Source organism: Erinaceus europaeus, chromosome 3 (genome assembly GCF_950295315.1).
Source record: "Erinaceus europaeus chromosome 3, mEriEur2.1, whole genome shotgun sequence".
Classification (NCBI taxonomy): domain Eukaryota; kingdom Metazoa; phylum Chordata; class Mammalia; order Eulipotyphla; family Erinaceidae; genus Erinaceus; species Erinaceus europaeus.
Window position 1 is genome coordinate 64494974 of NC_080164.1, and position 23701 is coordinate 64518674.

At 41.4% G+C, this 23701-nt stretch overlaps 1 protein-coding gene across 1 annotated transcript in view; it reads right to left on the minus strand.

Annotated features, from left to right (window-relative positions):
• KCMF1 (potassium channel modulatory factor 1) overlaps positions 1-23701 on the minus strand; it is an 87554-nt gene that overhangs the window by 5266 nt on the left and 58587 nt on the right. The window contains exons 3-6 of the mRNA XM_060187335.1: positions 22963-23102; positions 13488-13578; positions 6380-6565; positions 3849-4131 (exon numbers count right to left, since the gene is read on the minus strand). Of these exons, the coding sequence (XP_060043318.1) occupies positions 3849-4131; positions 6380-6565; positions 13488-13578; positions 22963-23102 (700 nt within the window). The remainder of the gene's footprint in view (positions 1-3848; positions 4132-6379; positions 6566-13487; positions 13579-22962; positions 23103-23701) is intronic.

The following is a 23701-nucleotide window of genomic DNA, read 5'->3' on the forward strand; positions in this document are numbered from 1 at the left end:
TGATTATATGACTGAGGTTTGGAGAAGTGAAGTGACTTGCTTGTGGTTTAGAGATACAAAGATGGCTCTCAACAGGGAGCCTGTTTACAGTGACTTTCTCCTCTGCATCCACAATAGCTACTTACTACATATATGCACCATTGTGCTGAAAAAGATATTTAAAGATCTAAGGTAAGAGAAATATAGTCTGCAAGATAGCTCACTTGCTGGGTCATGTGCATGACTCAAATTTGAGTTTGGCTCCCAATGCAATGAGGGAAGTTTCTGTGTTGTGGTATCCGTCTCTCTCTCTCTCTCTCTCTCTGAAGAAGTCAGCCTGGAGTGGTGTAATCTCAGTGATAAAGAGAAATTACAATCTTGCTAATCAATTGTCACACACTATTTTGGAGATAATTGATACATTTTACTTAATATTCCTGTTTCTTTTTTTTAAATATTCCCTTGTTTTATTGTTGCAGTTATTATTGTTGTTATTGATGTCGCTGTTGTTGGATAGGACAGAGAGAAATGGAGAGGGGAGGGGAAGACAGAGAGGGGGAGAGAAAGATAAGACACCTGCAGACCTGCTTCACTGCTTGTGAAGCGACTCCCCTGCAGGTGGGAAGCCGGGGGCTCGAACTGGGATCTTTATGTCAGTCCTTGCGCTTTGCACCATGTGTGCTTAACCTGCTGCACTACCGCTTGACTCCCTAATATTCCTGATGCTTTAGAACTTCAAATTAGGTACCAGCCAGTGGTGTACCTGGTTGAGTACACACAGACCTGGGTTCAAGTCCCCAGTCCCCACCTGCACAGGGGAAGCTTTCCAAGTAGTCAAACAGGGCTGCAGGTGTCTCTCTCCCTCCCTATCTCCCCTTCCTTTTATTTTGTCTCTATCTAAAAACACAAACAAAAAAATCAAATTATCTGTCAAATATAAGCCTCTTATTCTTTCTATTCTGATAAGTCATATAGTGTCTATGAGGCTTTTCACAGAGCAAGATATTCAATTGCTAATGATAGGTTCAGAAGCAAGTAAGAGTCTACTACATTCAGTAGAACTTTCTAATATGTAGAGTAAATGTTACTTATATCACAGAAAACTTGAACTAACACTGGGCCTTGGGGACTTGCATGCCTCCACAGGTCCTTGACAGCCTTTTTCTTGAGGTTGAGAGATGCTACAGCACCACTTGACCATTCACAAATCTTTCCCTATGTAGTTGCTCCCTTGCAGTGGTTGGGGACTTGAAACTGGGTTGTACAGGGCAATATGTACACTCTAGAGTGACCTACCTACTAGGCCGCCAGAGAAAACTTTATTAAAGTTAATTTGGGCCAGGAGGCTGGACAGTGGTCTACATGGTTGACTGCATGTGTTAGCATGTGTAAGGATCTGGGTTTCAGCCCCTGCTCCCCACTTGAGGGGTGGAAGCTTTTTAATTTTTTTAAATTATCTTTATTTATTGGATAGACAGCCAGAAATCAAAAGGGAAGAGGTTGACAGGGAGGGAGATAGAGAGACACCTGCAACACTGCTTCACCACTTGCAAATCTTTCCTCCTGCAGGTGGGGGCTGGGTGCTTGAACCTGGGTGCTTGCACACTGTAACATGTATGCTAAACCTTGTGTACCACCCAGGGTGGAAGCTTCATGAGCAGTGAAGCAGGTCTATAATTATCTCCTTTTCTTCCCTCTCCTCTTAATTCCTCTGTCCTGTCAAACAAACAAACAAACAAACAAACAAAAAGGCTGATGGGAGGAGTGGACTCCTCATGCAGGTACCAAGTCCCATTGATATAACCCTGGTGGGGTGGCAAAGAAAATGTTTTCTATGGTAAAAGTAATGGGGAAAATTTTTTTTTTTTGGTGGTGGGCAGTGAAATAGCTGACCTGCAGAGTATGCTGCTTGGCCATGTGCATGACCTAGCTTTAAGTCTGGCCTCCAGTGAACTGAAGGGAGTTGTGGTGCTGTGATCTCTCTCTGTCTGTCTTTCTGTCTCTACTTAGGTAAAACAAATAAATGTTATGGGTAGGGGGTTGTAGAGATAGCCCAACAGGTACGCTGTGTACCTTGCCATGTGAGTGGCCCAGGTTTAAGCCCCAGCTAAAGCACTGGAGGAAGCTCTGGTGCTGTGTGTCTCCTATCTCCCTCTAGCTGAGGTGGGGGGGGGAGGGGCAACCTGGAGCAGTGAAATCACTGGTGTACAAAGTCCTGGCTCTAAGGGGGAAAAAGCTACTTTTGTGTATGCTTACTATAGAAATTTAAATAGTTTCTCTAGAAATTCTCAGGAAAATGCTACCTTATTAAATCCTCTCTCTCTCTTTTTAAAAATATTTAATTTATTTATTCCCTTTTGTTGCCTTTGTTGTTTTATTGTTGTAGTTATTATTGTTGTTGTCGTAGTTGTTGGATAGGACAGAGAGAAATGGAGAGAGGAGGGGAAGACAGAGAGGAGGAGAGAAAGATAGACACCTGAAGACCTGCTTCACCGGCTGTGAAGCAACTCCCCTGCAGGTGGGGAGCTGGGGTTCAAACCGGGATCCTTATGCCAGTCCTTGTGCTTTGCGCCACCTGTGCTTAACCCGCTGCGCTACAGCCCGACTCCCCTAAATCTTCTCTTAATTTGTATTTTGTAGCAGACTGTGATTAATAATAAAAGAATGTTGCAGCTGGGGAAACAGTTTAGAGCTGGTAGAGTTTTGGACTTCAGTGCCACAAGTTCTTGGTTCATTCCCAGCACTGCATATAATTATAAGTAACTGGGGCTCTGACTTGTCTTTCTCTCACTAGTAATACATAAAATCTTAAAAAGGGGAGTTGGGCTGTAGCACAGTGAATTAAGTGCACGTGGCGGAAAGCGCAAGGACTGGCATAATGACCCTGGTCCGAACCCCTAGCTCCCCACCTGCAGAGGAGTCGCTTCACAAGTAGTGAAACAGGTCTGCAGGTGTCTTTCTCTCCCGCTATCTTCCCCATCTCTCTGTCCTATCCAACAACAACAATATCAACAATAATAATAACTCCAACAATAAAACAACAAGGGCAACAAAAGGAAATATTAAAAAAATTTTGGGAGTCAGGCAGTAGCACAATGGGTTAAGTGCAAGGACCAGCATAAGGATCCCGGTTCGAGCCCCCGGCTCCCCACCTGCAGGGGAGTCGCTTCACAGGCAGTGAAGTAGGTCTGCAGGTGTCTAGCTTTCTCTCCCCCTCTGTTGCCCCTCCTTTCTCCATTTCTCTCTGTCCTATCCAACAATTATGACAACAATAATAACTACAACAATAAAACAACAAGGCCAACAAAAGGGAATAAATATTTAAAAAAACTTTAAAAATCTTAAGAGCGGGGGATACTAATTATGGTAATAAATGATTTTATGATATGATTTCTATAGGCAATAAATTTAGGAACCTTTTTTTTGTTTGTTTTATTTGTTTGCCTATTTAATTATTTATTTATTTTATGATAGGACAGTGAGAAATTGAGAGGGAAGGGGGAAGATAGAGGAGGAGAAAGATCTGCTTTACCACTTGTGAAGCAATGGCCCTGCAGGTGGGGAGCTCAGGGCTCAAACCAGGATCCTTGCACTTCATACTATGTGTACTTGACCCAGTGTGCCACCACCTGACCCCCGGTAATAATAAATTTAAAACAGGCAACGTAGTCATTTCATCAAGTATTTCCCATATTCTTGGGGGAAATGTGGAGTGTGTAGTTTTTATTAGAGATGTCTAACTATGGCTAGGTCACTAGCAGTATTTTAAAGAACATATAGATGTACAAAAGAGAAAAGGTTGTTTCAGACTGAATAGTGGTAAGAACACTACTTCTCAAACAAAGTGACATTACTAGATGAACAACTACCTTGTTAAAAGAAACTGGGAATTCTGGATAATTTGCTGACTGCTTTCTGTGTTAGCTGTGTTGGCTGTTGCTGTGGACTGTGTGATTGTAGTGGTGACACTGCTTGTATTAGTGCGCCGGGTTGCATTGCGTGCGGTCTCCAGTTGTTGCCGTGCTGCCTGGGCGTGCTGTCGTTCTAGCTGCAGCTGCATCTGCAGTTGTTGTAACTGAGAAGCGGAAGGGCCAGAAGAATTAAGCTGTCCTCCTGCAGAACGTCTCACTCCTGATAACTGAGATAAAAGCTCTGCCAGTGGGAAGAAAAACAATTAAAGTCTAAATAGTAAGGAAAATGCATGCTACAGATTCCTCTTACGGTAAAAGGAACAATGAAAGAATTATCAGGCACCCATGACAACATACGGTTTTAACTTGAGCTCAATAGCTTTTAGAGACAGGAGTTGCTTTGTATGGATCATGAGAAAATATATGAACATTAATCCATATGTAATTATTTCTGTTATAAGCAAAGCATAACAAACTGCTTTTTAAATTATTTGCTTAAGACTATTGCTAAACTTTCTTTCAGTACTTCAGTGCATTAAGGCAGTTTACTTCCTGGTCTAAACTAAGCCCTCTCAATGAGCAGAGCAAGGATTAAGCCTGTCGTTTATGATATGCCCAGCTCTCAGAACAGTGTCGGACACATCCTAGGAGTTTAAGCATTTACTAGATGACAAACTGCTAGAATCAAGACCTGAGAGATCTAGTTCATTTCTGTGATCCCTACACACTTGCCTGTTTTGAGAGTACCAATGTATCACTGCAGTGAGTACTTCTCATGGCATCCAGTAGGGTTGACTGGCTCTTGACTTTAGAGCAATACATAATGGCCTATTTTGATCCAGATTCTCATTTTAGTAAAGCTGCACTCATCAAGAGTGATGTACACATTTGTTGCTTTTGTCTTATTAGAGATGCAGCAATTGCTTTCTTCCACATGGGAGGTTTACCTTGCTTCTGTGGATTTAACAACTGCCTTGCAGATATTCCCAGACTAGTGAGTGCTCTTTATCATTAAAACTAAATTAATGGGGTGAGCTTCTGCCTTTTTTTTTTTTTTGCTTTATCCCAAGGGTTCCTATGCCCAATTACTAAAATAAACTAGTCTTCACTGGAAAAAAAAAAAAAAAACTGAAGTAATGATTAGAGGATTTCTCAATCCTGCCTCCAGAAATTAAATTTGAGGGTCTGCTACTAAATATAGTGGTTTAGTATTCCCTTTAGATGAAGAAAAAAAATAAAAAAAATAAAAATTTCCCAAACTCAATTTGTTTGGGCTTACTGCACACCCAACTATCCAAACATATTTGGAATTAACTGTGCATTTCACATTTTAAAGGAAAATTGTTAGTAAAACTGTTCCTAGTCTGTCTCTATCACAGATAACACACACATCACAGCTTCCAGGTAGGTGTGACTTTTTCTATTTCAAAATCTGTACAGGATTCAGTGTCTTATAGTCTTGCCTGTGTTTGGTATATCTTTCAGATTCTTTTTTATTATTATTATTTATTCCCTTTTGTTGCTCTTGTTGTTTTATTGTTGTAGCTATTATTGTCATCGTCGTTGGATAGGAAAGAGAGAAATGGAGAGAGGAGGGGCAGAGAGAGAGAGAGAGGGAGAGAGAAAGATAGACACCTGCAGACCTGCTTCACCACTTGTGAAGTGGCCCCCTTCAGGTGGGGAGGTGGGGAGCCAGGGGCTTGAACTGGGATCCTTATGCCAGTCCTTGCACTTTGCTCCACAGATTCTTAGTCACTAGTGATTGCTAACATTTTATTTAGGCTCCCAGCATCTATGCCCCACTGCTGACATGCCAAGTTGGTCATGTATTAGACTCGCTGGCCTGGCAACCAAATGGTCAAATGTTAGTGGTTTTGTAGTCAGACTTTGCAAAAGCTCCTAAAACATGTGCAATTCAGTAAACTCTACAATAAATCAGTTCTCAACTCTAAGCAAGGATAGTAAAATTCCTGTACTTTTTTCCCTTAATTTAAAAAATTTATTCCTTTTTGTTGTCCTTGTTTTATTGTTGTAGTTGTTATTGATGTTGTTGTTGTTGGATAGGACAGAGAGAAATGGAGAGAGGAGGGGAAGACAGAGAGGGAGAGAGAAAGACAGATACCTGCAGACCTGCTTCACCACTTGTGAAGCGACTCCCCTGCAGGTGGGGAGCCGGGGGCTTGAACCAGATCCTTATGCCGGTCCTTGCCTTTTGCGCCTGGTGCGCTTAACCTGCTGCACTACCGCCCGACTCCCCTAACTAACTTTCTTATCTGAGTACCTGAGAAGTTGAGCCATAGGAACTATGTACATCTTCCAACTATGAAGATTTTCTTGGAGGCCACAAACAGAAAACAAAGCAATTTCTTATTATTTTGTGCTATTAAGTACTTAGGGAAATGCTATGTCTATGAGCTACTTTAAAAATATTTTATACTTATAAGGAGCTCCCTCCCCCCATTTCCTTTATTAATGTGAAACTAACTTACCAGCTATAGGATCCATGGCTTCCCTATTGCTTGGAGAATATGAACTCTGAGAAGAAGAAAGTCCACCAGTAGAACTGCTAGTAAAGTGCATGTTTGATCTACGAGCGCGAGGACCTCCTAATCCCCGGCCAGGGTGAAACATTCTACGTACATGTCGAACACCACTCGATTCATCATAACTCCAAAGTTAAGAAAAGCTCCTCAGTTATCTCACAGAAGGGGAAAAAATTACTTGAGTCCTTGTTTAACAGACATGCAGACATACCAAATTGTAAGCATTCTAACACTGTACATTTCATGTACAATGCAGATATCACAACTTTATCTGTAAGGATTATTTACTCTAAAAAGACACTCATACTCACATTAAAAAATGTACAAGTGTATGTGATACTGTGTGTTTAAAAAAAAAAAGGGGGGGGGGAGAATTTCTTCCAGATAGAAAAACTCCAGCTAAAATGACTACAGTAATACTGCCAGGTAAGGTAAAGGAAGCAGACAGACAAGCCCTTTTCATGAGCTTAGCATTAAGTCTCACATATTTATGGAGGCATGGCTAGTAAATAAGCAAATATTTTCTGTGAGTATGGATTGTGAACACAGACTGACAGGTACTCGGAGGTTATATATGTTCTTGTGCTAAATAAAATAGATACGGGCCCCAGGTCAGACTGACAGGGCAAATAGTTAATTGTTTATTTACTTATCTTTATTTATTATTGGATAGAGACAGCCAGAAATTGAGAGGGGAGGGGGAGATAGAGAGGAAGAAGAGACAGAGAGACACCTGCAGCCCTGTTTTCCTGCTTGTGAAGCTTTCCCCCTGCAGGTGGGGACTGGGGGCTTGAAACTGGGTCCTTGCCCATGGTAACGTGTGTTCAACCAGGTGTGCCACAACCCGGCACCATTAATTGTATTTAGATATCCTCTTTTTTTATTGACTTTATTTATTGGATACAGACAGCCAGAAATTGGGAGGGAAGGGGAGATAGAAAGGGAGAGACAGAGAGACATTTGCAGACCCGCTTCACCACTCACAAAGCTTTCCCCCTGCAGGTAAGGACCAGGAGACTTGAACCCTGGTCCTTGTGCATTGTAACATATACACTCAACTGGGTGTGCCACTACCTGGTCCCTATATATCCTCTATATATCTACTTTCTGCCCTGATCCAGCTTTCTAGACCTATTTTCAACTCTGACATTATCTTCCCAGACTATCTATCTATCTATCTATCTATCTATCTATCTATCTATCTATCTATCTATGTACATACACTTTTTTAAAAATCTTGTTTTTATTTTTTTAAGCAAGTCTTTTTAAAATTTTATATTATCTTTATTTATTGGACCAGAGATCGAGAGAGGTGGGGAGATAGAGAGGGTGAGAGACACCTGCAAACCTGCTTCACTGCTAGTGACGCGCTCTCCCCCCTGCAGGTGGGGACCAGGGGCTCGAACCTGGGTCCTTGCACACTGTAATGTGCAAGGTGAGCCACCACCTGGACACCCTGCCCCCGACAATATTTTTAATCAACCCGCAGGTTAGCTATTAAGCTCCAGCAAAAATTATCACAGTCATGGGCTGCTAGGAACATAAATAAAATAGACTTTCTAGCTTCTACCCAACCTAAAATCCTTATTCTCTCCCACTCTATCACTACTTTATGGTTCCTGATCTTGAAATATTTTGTCCTGCTTTATACCTTACTGCATTTCAACCACCAAGTTGTGGATGCTACTATGATACCATCCTGAACTCCCTGGGCAGACGACCTCACCAATGTGACCCAAAACTTCACCTTTGCAGAGCCCTACCTCACTAGGGAAAGATATAAACAGGCTGAAGATATGGATCAAACTGTCAACATCCATGCCCAGCAGAGAAACAATTACAGAAGTTAGACCTTCCACCTTCTGCACCCCATTAAGAATTTTGGTCCATACTCTCAGAGGGGTAAATGTTTGGGGAAGATGACCAGAGGGCTCTGAACTCCATCAGAGGACCCAGAGAGAGAAGAGGAAACAAACAAAACCCAATGAAACAAACAAACAAAAAAAAGGAGTCAAGCAGGTTAAGAGCACGTAGCGCGAAGCGCAAGGACCGGCATCATAAGGATCCTGGTTCGAGCCCCTGGCTCCACACCTGCAGGGGAGTCGCTTCACTGTCTTCCCCTCTTGTCTCCATTTCTCTCCGTCCTATCTAACAAGGATATCAATAACAAGCACTTTCTTTCTGTATAAAATATACAGCTTGGATGAAGCCCAGCAGTGACAAACAAAACATTTCTTTTCTCAAAGATTAATTTGAGGGGTCTGGTGGTGATATACCTGGATAAGTGCAGCTATCATATGCAAAGACCCAGGTTCAAGCCCCTAATCCCCACCTGCAGGGGAGAAATTTCACCTATCTCAGTTTTTCTGTCTCTATCCAATAAGTAAATTAAAAAAAAATGTTTAAAAAAGATGAGAGAGAGAGAGATGAAAACTGGAGCACCACTCCAATTTATCCGGTGTCAGGAATCAAACCCAGGACCTCAAGCACACACAGAACGTTCTGTGCTCTACCTTCTGAGCTACCTCCTTTAGTTTTCAATGCTACTAAGAAAACAATTTTCTTTCTTTTTTTTTAAAGAATTTATTTATTTATTCATGAGAAAGATAGGAGAGACAGACAGAACCGGACATTATCTGGTACCTGTGCTGCCAGGAATAGAATATGGGACCTCATGGTTGAGAATCCAATGCTTTATCCACTGCACCACCTCCCAGAAAATGAAAAAACAATTTTCTTATATAAGGAGATACATAGAGTAAAAGCACATTTATCAAAAAGTAAAATTTCAGTTTCAGGGAGTCGGCAGTAATGCAGCGGGTTAAGTGCACATGGCACAAAGCGCAAGGATCCTGTTGGAGGCCCAGCTCCCCACCTGCAGGGGAGTTGCTTCACAGGCAGTGAAGCAGATCTGCAGGAGTCTCTCTTTCTCTCCCCGTTTTCCCCTCTTCTCTCCATTTCTCTCTGTCCTATCCAACAACAACGACATCAATAACAATAATAGCTACAATAATAAAAAACAAGGGCAACAAAAGGGGGAAAAAAAAAAACCTCAGCAGTTTCAACCATCTCTCAGTTGAAGAGCGTGACTCAAACTGAAGAAGGTTTGAGTAACAGATCAAGTCATCCTTGTGTTTTCAGAGGCAAAATGTGAGTGTGGGAAATAAAAGACATCGTAGTAGTTAATAGTAAACAGAACAGCTATATAATGGTTCTGGAGTCATTTAAGCACTAGGTGAGTGGCTCTACTAAGTCCTCAGGTATCACCACAGCAGAGTTTCATCATGTTATTCAGCCACTGTGCCACTTCCCACATTATATGCTTTTAGGTTCCTCAGAAAGTGTTACTAATGATCATTATATCTCACTTTTTAAAAAGTGGCTGAGTATAAAGTACATTTTCTTTTTTTTTAATTTTTTATTTATTTTATTTTGTTTATTTATTCCCTTTTGTTGCCCTTGTTGTTTTATTGTTGTAGTTATTATTGTTGTTGTCATCATTGTTGGATAGGACAGAGAGAAACGGAGAGAGGAGGGGAAGACAGAGAGGGGGAGAGAAAGATAGACACCTGCAGACCTGCTTCACCGCCTGTGAAGCGACTCCCCTGCAGGTGGGGAGCCGGGGTTCGAACCAGGATCCTTATGCCGGTCCTTGTGCTTTGCGCCACCTGCGCTTAACCCGCTGCGCTACAGCCCGACTCCCCAAAGTACATTTTCTGAGGTCAGGTGCTGACATACCTGGCTGGATTACACCATGTAAGGACCTGGGTTTAAACCCCCGTTCCCTGCCTGTGGGTGTTTGTGTGTGTGTGTGGGGGGGGTGGGGGTGGCGAAGGGATTCAGGGAAGGCGTGTGGAGGGAGTTTCAGAGTGTGAATTGTGAATCAGGTTGTAGGTGTCTCTCTCCCTATCTATCTCCCCCTTTCTGTCTGATATAACAAAAACAACAACAACATACTTTAGGAAGAATTCCATCAAAGCATTTTAAAAAGAAAAAGGCTAGGAGATTGCTCTTCTAGTAGAGCATACACCTTGCTGTGCAAGTGTTGCTGGTTTTGAATCCCACCATGTGGGAGCACTGTGGAGGTTAGAATGATGCTTTTTACTCCCTCTACTCTCTCAAACAGAGAAAAAAAAATACTAGGAAGCCACTCAACAGAAGAATGCATGATGCACGTGCATGGTACTAGGTTCATTCCTCAGCAACTCATGAAAGAAAGGGGTGTTGGTGGTGGGGAGAGGTGGCACACCTAGTAGAGCACCTACCACTGTGAGTAAGAATGCAGTTCAAGCCCCTGGTGCAGACCTGCCAGAGGGATGCTTCACAAGGGGTGGAGCAATACTTGCGGCAAATGCTTCTCCACTGATGCTTATTTGTAGAGAAGTCATGTCTGTCAAGTAATGTTACCACATAGCACTTAAGTTATCTGAAAATTGGTATGTTTTAGTAGTGCTGTGCCAACACTGTTTTCTAGAATTTAACAGTAATAATAATAATCTAAAATGCAACATCTTCTTAGAGTTCACGTAACTTAATCTTTTCTTGGTAATCAATCAGAGACTCATAAAAATGTAGTTGTTGACATGGAATATTCTACTAAATGATACCAATTTTTAAAAGAATATTTATTCCCTTTTGTTGCCCTTATTGTTTTATTGTTGTAGTTTTTGATGTCGCTGTTGTTGGATAGGACAGAGAGAAATGGAGAGAAGAGGGGAAGACAGAGAAAGGGAAAGAAAGACACCTGCAAAAAAAAAAAAAAAAAAGACACCTGCAGACCTGCTTCACTACCTGTGAAGTGACTCCCCTGCAGGTGGGAAGCTGGGGGCTCAAATGGGGATCCTTATGCCAGTCCTTGCACTTTGTGCCACCTGCGCTTAACTTGATGCACTACCCCTCAACTCCCAAATGATACCAATTTTATTAGTGGGCCCTGAATTTGCTAAAATGTAGTCTTGGCATTAAATCATTTGCCTACCTCCTCAGTGAGCCGTGGATTAAGAATAACCTTCTGGGTATTGCTATAGAACTTTTTAAAAATTAAAATGATTTGTTTGATAAAAACATAGAGGAAATGAGAGTGAAGGGGAAGACAGAGGGAGATACATGTAGTACTCATTCATCCTTGTGAAGCTTTCAACCTGCAGGGGGAAATCAGGGGCTTGAACCAGAGTCTCTGTGCATTATAACACGTGTGCCATCACCTGACTCCTCTACAGATTTCCCCCCCTTCCAGGGTTACTGATGGGGATGGTGCCTACACTACAAATCCACTACTCTTGGTGGCCATCTTTTTCCCATGGCTGCTGTTTTTGCTATTATTATTATTATTGTTGCTGCTGCTGTTGTTGGATAGGACAGAGAAAAACTGAGAGAAGAAAGGAAGATGGGGGTCGGGTGGTAGTATAGTTGGTTAAGCGCACATGGTGCGAAGCGCAAGGATTGGCGTTCGAGCCCTGGGCTCCCCACCTGCAGGGTGGTCGCTTCACAAGTGGTGAAGCAGGTCTGCAGGTGTCTTTCTCTCCCTCTCTCTGTTTCCCCCTCCTCTCTCCATTTCTCTCTGTTCTATCCAACAACAAGGACATCAATATCAACAATAACTACAACATTAAAACAACAAGGGCAGCAAAAGGGGGAAAATAGCCTCCAGGAGCAGTGGATTCGTAGTGCAGGCACCGAGCCCCAGCAATAATCCTGGTGGCAAAAAAAAAAAAAAAAAAAAAGAAAAGAAAAAAAAGGAAGAGAGAGAAGATAGACACCTACAGACCGGCTTTACAGCCTGCAAAGGGACCCCCATGCAGGTGGGGGGCTGGGGGCTCAAACTGGGATCCTTGCACTTCGTACTATGTGCACTTAACCTGCTGAGCTACCATCGGCCCCCTACAGAATTCCATTTTAATGCAGTATTGGTGGATTAACCCAGTCATGTGAATGCATGATATTGCTGAGCTGCCTCCTGGCCCAATTTTTTAATTCTCTCTTGGGGGGGAAGGGCACCAAAGCTCTGTTCCAACTGAGTTCCCTTAGGAATCTCACCCAGGGTGCCTGATGCATGGTCATGCATGAACTCTACCTGCTAAGTCACTTCCCAGGGCTAGCATTCCTTTCTTTCTTCAAACACTGAACCCTTAACATGAAAATGAATGGGAGATAAGAGTGATATCTGGTTCTCTCTCTCCTATCTTTGTCATAAATAAATAAATAAATAAAATATAAATATATAAAACCTGGAACCAGGAGCACTTAAAGGAGTTTACAAAATTAACTGCCCTTGTGGGTTAGGGATCTCTTGCAGACTGAAGGCAATGCTGCCAGGGACTGTCAAGAGACAAACTTGGGAAAAGGGAAAACAGAAATGAAAGATGAATTTAGAGTAGGACCTGATCTCCCCTACCCAAATGTTGGAACAGGAAATTATTTTAACCACACCTGGTTAAACACAGAAATCACAGAAATCACAGAGTGTAAGGACACAGATTCAAGCCCCTGGTCCCTATATACAAGGGGAAAGCTTCATGAGTGTTAAAGCAGTGCTGTAGGTGTGTTTTCCTTCCTATTCTCCCCCCCTCAATTTCTGTCTCTATTTAATCAATAAATAAATAGGAAATAATTTTCTCTTGGAGAAGGAAGTCCAAAGAGAAAGGAGTCCCAAGATGTACATGTGCCCACTATATGGACATATAACGGGACTAGAGGGGGAATCAAATAAATCCTTTCTATACTTAGACTTTGACATGGGTCGGCATTTTCTTCTTCTGAATGAAAACCTCCTCTTCGAGACTTTCTACCTGCTTAAAGTTCTTTCAGAACTCTGCTTATAATAAACTAAAGAGGCTGTGCAAGTCAACTGTAACTCAGTGATCATGGTTCATAGTATAGTATATATGGAACTGTCTTAATCCTCAATCACTTTTAGAAAGAGGTAAAAAGAAATTCAAATAATCTGGACTTTAGATCTTTTCTTTGACGATAATGTTATGTCCTTGAAAATGATCAAAATGACAAATGTTACAGGTCACTCCCGTTGCTTCTTAAAAGGATATTAAATCTCTAGGGGCTCTGTGTTCAAGTGTAAGATGAGCTGCAAAGTCATCCGTGACATGATTAGGATCACCTCCAGGTAATGCTGCACATATTGGACAAATCTGAAATGAAAGAAAGCAGATTTAATAGATGAACATTGGCCAGACACCACTCAGGCTAAGTACTGATTACAATCAAGTTTTCACCAGGCAAAAAACACCAAATTCTGAATAATGAATAAAGTGGTCTGAACAAGAACTATAGTGCATTTGCACTGTTATCTACAACTGAAACACATTCTCTTAGGGTTAGACACAGCAATCTTAGTTCAAACCATAGCTGTGGGAAAGTTTTTAACACAGTCTCAGTGCCAGGTAGTAGTGGCACAACCAGTAGAGTGCACAAGTCACCATGTGTAAGGACCCAGGTTCAAGTCCTCGGTTCCCACCTGCATGGCGTGAAGGCTGCAGATCAGATATCTCTCTTCCTCTCTCCCCATCTCCTATTTCCCTTTCAATTTCTTCCTGCCCCCCCCCCTTTTTTGTTAAAAAGAAAAAAAATGTGGCTGCCAAGAGTGGTGACTGTTTGTTGTGCAAGCACTGAACCTCAGTGATAACACTGGTAGCAAACAAACAAACAAAAAAACCAGAAACAAACAAAAACCACAAAACACAAAACAAAATAAAAACCAACCTGACTAATTCACCAAATAAGACAGCAAAGCTCTTATTAAACACACCTGTACAAACACATACTTTGGATGTGATATGGGGGGAGATGATTATGGCTAGTCTGTAAATATGCTCTATAAATTTATAATGGGACATTCAAGGGGGAAAAAGGATGGAAGCTCATTTTAGAACCTTATTTCCTAAAGGTGTGGGAGGCAGAACAAAAGGTTATCAAGTAAGGTCAAGGAATAACTTAGAGCTTTGGGCAAAAAAATAGGAGTATAGTATATATGCCAGGAGAGTTCAGAGGTAAATTGGGAGCGTGGTTTTACAAACAGCAGTTTCAACAGGATGATGAATGGGAGAGTGAAGGTCAGAAGGAATAAGACATTCAGAGTTTCATGTCCAAGGCTCTAAGGTTCCAGGTTTAATCCCAGCCCACTCATAAACCAGAGCTAAGCAGTGCTTTAGTCTCCTCCTCTGTATTTTGCTTTCTAAAGTAAAATAAGTAGAATAGAAATAAAGAAAAAGGAAGGGAGAGAGGAGGAAAGGGAGGGAAAGAAAAGCAATTATTGTTCTTTCAAAAACTCAAATGAGAAGATGATTGTCTAAGAATGATAGTCAAGCTCTGAGACATGAAAAATGTTTAACTTAAAGAACAGAGTCAAGGGAGTCCAACGGTATAGGGCAGCGGGTCAGGAGCAGATGGCCCAAAGCGTAAGGACCGGCGTAAGGATCTCGGTTCGAGCCCCGGCCCCCCACCTGTAGAGAGTCGCTTCACAGGCGGTGAAGCAGGTCTGCAGGTGTCTCCTTTTCTCTCCCCCTCCTATCTTCCCCTCCTCTCTCCATTTCTCTCTGTCCTATGCAACAACGATGACAACAATAAAAAAAAAAGGGCAAGAAAAGGGAATAAATAAATATTTTTTAAAAAAGAACAGAGTCGAGGGGTAGCACAGCGGGTTAAACAAAGCGCAAGGGACTGGTGTAAGGATCCCAGTTCGAGCCCCCGGCTCCCCACCTACAGGGGAGTCCCTTCACAGGTGGTGAGGCAGGTCTGTAGGTGTCTGTCTTTCTGTCTTCCCCCTCCTCTCTCCATTTCTCTCTAACAACAACATCAATAACAACAATAACAATAAAAAGACAAGGGAACAAAAGGGAAAATAAATAATTTTAAAAAACTAAAAAAAAAGAACAGAGTCAAGAAGAAAGGTCTGAAACAAACAAGGACTACTAAATGAAGCTGCGGGAGATGTGCGGTTATAGTCTGAGGCTGGGCTTCTCTAGGGCTGCGGGAGATGTGCGGTTATAGTCTGAGGCTGGGCTTCTCTAGGGATGTGAGAGTTCAGGATGCTATGAGTGATTCAGGTGTTAGTTGTCATTTTTTTAAAGATTTTTTTTTTAATTTATGAGAAAGATAGGAGGAGAGAGAGAGAGAAATAACTAGACATTACTATGGTATATGTGCTGCTGGGGATCAAACTCAGGACCTCATGCTTGAGAGTCCAATGCTTTATCAACACTGTGCCACCTCCCAGACCACAAGGTGCCAAATTCTTTCAATAGGAATAAAATTTGGGCAATTGGTTGATTTAACTCTTTCTTTATTCCTTTTTTTTTTTTTTTTTAAAGATTTTATTTATTAATGAGAAAGATAGGAGGACAGAGAGAAAGAACCAGACCTCACTCTGGTGGTACATATGCTGCCAGGGATTGAACTCGGGACCTCATGCTCAGAGTCCAATGCTTTATCCACTGTGCCATCTCCCAGACCAGTGATTTAACTCCTTATAGCAAACTGAAGATGAGAATGGCACTGCAGATGAGGAGGTGGGGAAATATGAGATCTGGCAAGACAACATTGGGGTGCCGGGTGGGGGAGAACTATTCTGATTCTCAGAGCCCAAGCAAACACAAATCTCCATCTTTAATGATGAACAGAAATCCCAAGAGTTTGACTCTGATACGACACTCATTCCTCTTAGGCCCAGTCACCTGTCCTGATTATCTCCTCTGGGACTCTAAGAAATACTCTCAAGAAAACCTAAAGATGCTCAAGAGAAACAACACTTGAACATGATAGTGTGCAAATGGAGCAGAGAGGTAAAAATAGAACATGCTTGTGAGGCAAGAAAAGAATAATAAATTATATTATGTGTCCATAAAATATACTCATTAAAAAAAAAAGTAGTAAAAATAAGCATGCCAGGCTATTATGGTTTGAACAAAAGCTTCTCATGTTCCTCCATACAAGAAGTCTGGAGTTCCTCCGCCCTCACCAAATGGCATTCTGTCTCTGGCTACTGTGTGGAGCTTTGAAAGAAAAGAGCAGGCCTGAGATGACACAATGGAAGGCACTGGACTGTCAGGCATGGGGGTCCTGAGTTTGATCCCTGGCATCACACATGCCAGAGTGATACACTGGTTGTTTCTTTCTTTCTTTTTTTTTTTAATATTTATTTTATTTATTTATTCCCTTTTGTTGCCCTTGTTGTTTTTATTGTTGTAGTTATTATTGATGTCGTCGTTGTTGCATAGGACAGAGAGAAATGGAGAGAGGAGGGGAAGACAGAGAGGAGGAGAGAAAGATAGACACCTGCAGACCTGCTTCACCGCCTGTGAAGCGACTCCCCTGCAGGTGGGGAGCCGGGGTTCGAACCGGGATCCTTATGCCGGTCCTTGTGCTTTGCGCCACCTGCGCTTAGCCCGCTGTGCTACAGCCCGACTCCCTTCTTTTTCTTTTTCTCTTTCTCTCTCCCACTGTTCAGCTCTGACTTATGGTAGTGCGGAAGGATTCAACCTAGGATTTTGGAGCCTCAGGCATGACAGTCTTTGCACAACCATTATGCCATCTACGCCACCCCCTTCTGTCTCTCATTAAGTCTTTAAAAAAAGGTGTTAAATCCCATGATGTGATATGTTCTTTTCCTTTTTTATTATAAGCTTCATAACAAATTTCTCATCCACTTTGTTCATTGCTACATAAAAATCGATTTCTTAATCACATTTACTTATTTGCATTTTACAATACATGAACATTTTTGTATATTATTTCTCCTTTATTTTCTACCTATGAGATTTTTTTCCTAAGCATAAGTAATATTTTATTTTGTACATTTCCATCAAGATTTCCCTTGTATCTCCAAAAGTTAATTAGCATATGTCTTTCACATAGCGCTTATCCAATTAAATGAAAATGTATTCTTTTAAAAATTGCCCATCCAATTCTGCAAGTAACCTGGTTTTTAAAATTTTTTTTTAAATTATCTTTATTTATTGATTGGATAGAGACAGTCAGAAATCGAGAGGGAAGGGAGGGACAGAAAGGGTGAGAGACAGAGAGACACCCGCAGCACTGCTTCACCACTTGTGAAGCTTTCCCCCAGCAGGTAGGGACTGTGGGCTCGAACCCAGATCCTTGTGCATTGTAACATGTGCACTCAACCAGGTGCACCACCACCCGGCCCCGGAACCTGGTTTTAACTGAAGCCAGACTGCAGCATTATAGATACTGGCTTTTCACCAAAATTATTCAGTAGATCCTGGGGAGTTAAGCTGGTTCTACCACTTTGATGCATCTTTATTTCAGACCACTAAAAACTGTCCGGGGGGGAGTCAGGTGGTAGCGCAGTGGATTAAGCCCTAGTGGCGCCAAGCAAAAGGACTGGCGGAAGGATCCTGGTTCGAGCCCCCCACTTCATCTGCAGGGGGGTCACTTCAAAAGTGGTGAAGCAGGTCTGCAGGTGTCTGTCTGTCTTCCCCTCCTTCCTCCATTTCTCTCTGATCTAAAAAAAAAAAACACCTGCTCTGAAACTCAGATTCTGGAACATCATATTCTTGTTAACAGAAAAGCCCTTAAGCAAAATAAATGCCTTGAGAATTTGAAGTGTTAATTTATTTTACATCCATAAGTAACATTTCTTTTTGAGAGTACCTGTTCAAAAGCTGTGATTACCCTACATGTTCTCCTATTATTTTCTGGTGATATCAAATGTTTGACTGATCGTTCTTTTTAATTTTTATTATTATTATCTGTATTTATTAGAGACAGCCAGAAATTGAGAAGGGGAAACAGAGAGATACCTGCGGCACTGCTTCACCATTTGTGAAGCTTTCTTCTTGCAGTTGAGGACCAGGGGCTTGAACACAGCTCCTTGAGCACTGCAACATATGCGCTCAACTAGGTGCACCACAACCTGGCAGCCATGGATCGTTCTCTAGCAATGTTCTTACACTGTGCAGCAGTGTTTATTTGTTTCTTTGTTTTTATTTATTTTATTTTGTTTCTTTGTTTTTACAGAGCACTGTGCACCTCTGGCTTATGGTGATGCTGGAGACTGAACCTGGGACCTGTGATGCTTCAGGCACTAAAGGCTTTTTTTTTTTTTTTTTTTGCCTTTAGGGTTATTGCTGGGGCTCCACTGTTCCTGGTGGCCACCTTTTTTCTATTGTTGTTGTTGGACAGGACAGAGAAATTGAGAGAGGAGGAGGAAGCAAAGAGGGGGAGAGAAAGAGAGACTCTTGCAGACCTGCTTCACCAATTGTGAAGCAACCCTGTCCCCTGCAGGTGGGGAGCCGAGGGCTTGAACCAGGATCCTTGAGCTTTTCTATGTCCACTTAACCAGGCCCCACGAAAGGCTTTTCGCCTAATCATTACATTACCTCCCCAGTCCAGGGGTTTCTTTGTCATTTCTCTCCTTTTTCCTCCCATGTTCATGGACATAGCCATTAGGCCCATAATGTTTTAAAAAAACTAGATGGGCCAGGCGGAGTTGAACACACACAATACCATGTGCAAGGACCCAGGTTCAAAGCCCCCACTCCCCACCTGTAGGGGAGAAGCTTCATAAGTAGTGAAGTGGTATTGCAGGTGCCTCTCTGTCTCTATGTCTCCCAGTCTCCCATCCCTTTCAATTTCTCAGTGTCCTATTTAAAAAAAAAAATCCACTGAGAGCAGGGGGTTTATGGTGCAGGTACCCAAGCCGTAGGGGGAATAAAAAAAAAAAAACAAAAAACAAAAACCCTGGTAGCAAACAAAACCAGAGTCAGAGTCACTCCAAGTCTATCATATTTACGTCCTAAACAACAGCCTAGACAGCGCTGTGGCACTCTCTAACAGGTGTCAAAATGTCTGACACATTTTCTTTTTTTACGATTTTATTTATTTATTCATGAGAAAGATAGGAAGAGAGAGAGAACTAGACATCACTCTGGTGTATGTGCTGCCAGAGGTTGAATTCAGGACCTCATGCTTGAGGGATAATGCTTTATCCATTGTGCCACCTCCCGGACCACGTCTAACACGTTTTGTCTACCACAACAAGTGGACAAAACATTCTACTTGTTTTAAAGGTTCTCTATTATTTGGTCTCACTCAGCTGATTTTTATTTCCCACAATAATGCATCCCCTTCACCCACTATGGTCTTTCTTTTTCAATACTACATCTTGATTCATTTTTTTCTTCTGAATAGTACAATTTCCTTCCTTCATGAATTGTTCCCCAAGTTTGTTTAATAAACCAGTTTGATCATTAGATGTACTACAACGTCTATGTAGGAAGCATTTTCAAACTTGATAATGTGGCAACAACTAATATCTAAGAATCTAAAAAGTTCAGAAAGTAACTTCACATGGAAGATATACTGTTCTTTTTAATTATTATTATATTTATTTATTTATTGGATAGAGACAGCCAGAGACACCTGCAACACTGCTTCACTATTCACAAAGCTTTCCTTCTGCAGGTGGGCTCAAACACAGTTCCTTGTGCATTGTAATATATATGTTCAACCAGGTGCACCACCACCTGGCTCCAACTGTTCTTAGCTAATACTTGGAGAGATCATCTAGAAATTATGAATGTTGGGGAGTCGGGCGGTAGTGCAGTGGGTTAAGCGCACGTGGCGCAAAGCTCAAAGACCGGCATGAGGATCCCGGTTTGATCCCCCGGCTCCCCACCTGCAGGGGAGTCGCTTCACAGGAGGTAAAGCAGGTCTGCAGGTGTCTATCTTTCTCTCCCCTCTCTGTCTTCCCCTCCTCTCTCCATTTTTCTCTGTTCTGTCCAACAACGACGACATCAATAACAACAACAATAATAAAAACAAGGGCAACAAAAAGGAAATAAATATTTTTAAAAAATTAAAAAAAAAGAAATTATGAATGTTTATCTTGCAAAAGACCAATAAATGTTTTCCTTTCCAAGTTGTACTGAAGGCATTATTTATTGTCAGTAGCTTTATTTACTGGATACAGACCACCAGAAATTGAGAGCATAGGGGGAGACAGATACCTGCTGCACTGCTTCATGGCTCACAAAGCTTTCCCTCTGCAGGTGGAGCTGGGGGGCTTGAACCTGAGTCTTTGTGCATTGTAACATGTGCACTCAATTAGGTGAGTCACTACTCCCTCCCCCCACTCCAGTGTACTGAATAACTGACCTATGAAGGACCTATAATATTATCATCCTGCGGATAGAGCAGTGAGATAGGTAAATGTAGTCCCCTCATACTTTTCTCACTTTTATTGCTACCAACAGTGAATTTCTGCTCAGACATCCCTACTTTTTCTTATACAAACTCCTCTATAGCTCCAGTCCTCCTGTGCTTCCTTTATTTTGTCTGGCCATTATTTGATAATTACTTCCCCCTTTCCCATTCCTTTCCTCTATGACAGCTTGAGTAAAGTTATAAAGTCTTTAAAAAAATATTTATGTATTTATTTTATTTTAACAAGAGAGATAACAGAAAGAAAGACCAGAACACTACTTGGCTTTGGCTTATGGTGGTACTGGGGATTGAACCTGAGACCTCAGTGCCTTAGGCATGAACATATTTTGCATAATCATTACGCTGTCTCCTCAGCCCTCAAGTTATAAAGTTAATCATAGTAGAAAGATTAAAAGTACTGCCTGTGTGTAGAAGAGGTTGCTAGATAAAAACAAAATTAAAATGTAGTGAAGAACCTGCCCATCGTCATAACTCTTTGTCTTTGGGAAAGCTCTGTATTTACCTATGTTTATGTGAATCTGTTTCTCTCCCAATGAAGTACAATAAAGATTAAAAACAATTTCAACCCAAATTTTTCCTGGGCTGTTTAACTTTTCTGCCTCCAGGGTTATTACTGGGGCTTGGTGCTGGCACTACAAATCCACTGCTCCTGGTGGCCATTTTTTCCACCATCTTATTGGCTAGAATGCAAAGAAATTGAGAGGGGAGGGGGATATAGAGAGGAAGAGAGAAAGAGATACCTGCAGACCTGTTTCACTGCTTGTGAAGTGTCCTCACTGCAGGTGGCGAGCCAGGGGCTTGAACTGGGATCCTTGAGTTTTGTGCTGTATGTGCTCAACCCAGTGCACCACCGCTGGACCCCCTACCCTAACTTTCTAGTACAAGGTTAGGTATATTTCCCTAAGCTAGCATTGAAAAAGTTTACCAGATGAAGCATTCTACCAATTTATATGCTCACTATGCTCAAAGTTGTAAACAATTATCCAAATGATATTTTATAAAAATAAATCTGCGTAAGTTGGAGCTTTCCTTATTAATGATACATAAGGAATTTTAAATGAAAACATCTAAGCCTTGTGAGTATTGCTAAAGATCAGGTGTCTCCTAGAGCCACAATAGGCATAATTTCTCCTGTGTGACTGCATCTTGATTTTTCAGTTAGAGGGCCTATGCTAAAATTCAGGTGAGCTGGTACATTAAGGCTCTGACTAGTTAGTTCAGGTCCTGGAACAAGATGGCAGAGGACCTAAGTGGGGGTTGTATGGAAAACTTGAGAAATGTTATGCATGTAAAAACTATTGTATTCATTGTCTATTATAAAACATTAATCTCCCAATAAATAAACTAAAAGTTCTGAATAGTTAAATGTTATAATGTATAACTTTAATATTATGGATTGACTGGAGTAGAGGTCACTGTCAACATTCAAGGCTATAAAAGAAATAAAAGGTTATGCCAAGAAATAAAATAGTAGTGCCCCAGGAGGTAGCACTATGAACAAATCATTAGACTCTCAAGCATGAGCTCAGCAGCACATGTACTGGAGTGATGTGATGTCTGGTTTTTCTCTCTCTCCTGTAATTCTCATTAATAAATAAAATCTTTTAAAAAATAATAAAATTACCAAGGAGTGAATAATAGTGATCCTGCCATCACTGAAGTTCACATAAAATTAATTTATTTAAAATGTCTGATGTATTTTTATTTCTTATTTAAACTAGGGTATAGTCTCATTTCTACAAATATCCAGGCTTGTTCTGTGAGGCAGGTTTTCTGAAAACTTTAGATATAATGGGGTACTAGGCAAAGAAAGAAACAGGCTACGGGTATGGACTGACTTGCCAATGTCCACGTCCAGCAGAAAAACAATTATAGAATCCAGAACTCCCACTTCCTGCACCTTGAAATGTATTTTGGTCCATACTTTTAAAGAGAAGGGGAGAAATGTTAGGAGGAAATGACTAGAGGCCTCTGAACCCCAATTCATGAGAAAAGGAGAAAAAAAGGATACTTGGAAGTAATAATAGGTGTAGGTGTGATTTAGAAAGGGAGAGAAGGCAGGACCAAAGGAAAAAATGGGCAAAAACATATACATATAAATGGAGTTAGAGAAATAAGTCGGCCTATTTCTATAATCCTGGGAGAACTACTGTAGTTTCCAATGGAGAGAATGGAGGACACAGAACTCTGGTGGTGGGAATGGTGTGGAATTATACCCCTGTTTTCTTCTAATTTTGTACATCAATATTAAATCACTAGTTAAAATATTTACTGGGGGGAACAACAGAACATACTTTATGCCATTATAGACACAAGGATATTTCACTTACCACTTCTGTTGATGTTTCTGCATGTTCAGAAGTGACATGTTCTTGAAGAGATGTCTCCGTATAGCCCATTTTTCCACAATAGGGACAAGTAAAAGACTGTGGCTGCTCTACAGAGAAAGCTTCCCCACCATAGTACAAATCTAAAAAATAAAGTAGAATTGCATTGAGAATTGCTTTTAGTTTTCTTAACATATAAAAATATATGTCACATGCTACAATAATGTTGAGGGGGAAAAAGTGTGCCTGAAATCTCCACCAACAACTTCATTCTATACAGGAATGCCCAGGAACCTGTCTGCATCTGCAACAACACTCTTTTTCCAAGGACTCCATGACATCCCTCTAAAATTCCTTCTACTTAGAACTGTGATAGTCTTAAGAGAGAAAACAAAGCACAAAATTCCTTCATTAAATTTTAAATCAGCTCTCACTTCACATCTGGTTCTAATTTTATTATAATTTACTTTTATCTCTGTGTATACTGTGGCAAGGCCAATGTCAATACAATTTGATTGGGTGTATCAAATGTAAGAACACAAGTTCTCAGAGTGAAAGAACAGACAACCATGCTCAATATTCCAACTTCCAGGTGCAGCTCTTTGTGCCACTGTTACAGCAGTCAAAACTCTTAAGTATTTAGTTTTTGGGGAGTCGGGTGGTAGCACAGCAGGTTAAGCGCACATGGCACAAAGCACAAGGACCGGCATAAGGATCCCGGTTCGAGCCCCCGAACAAGCGG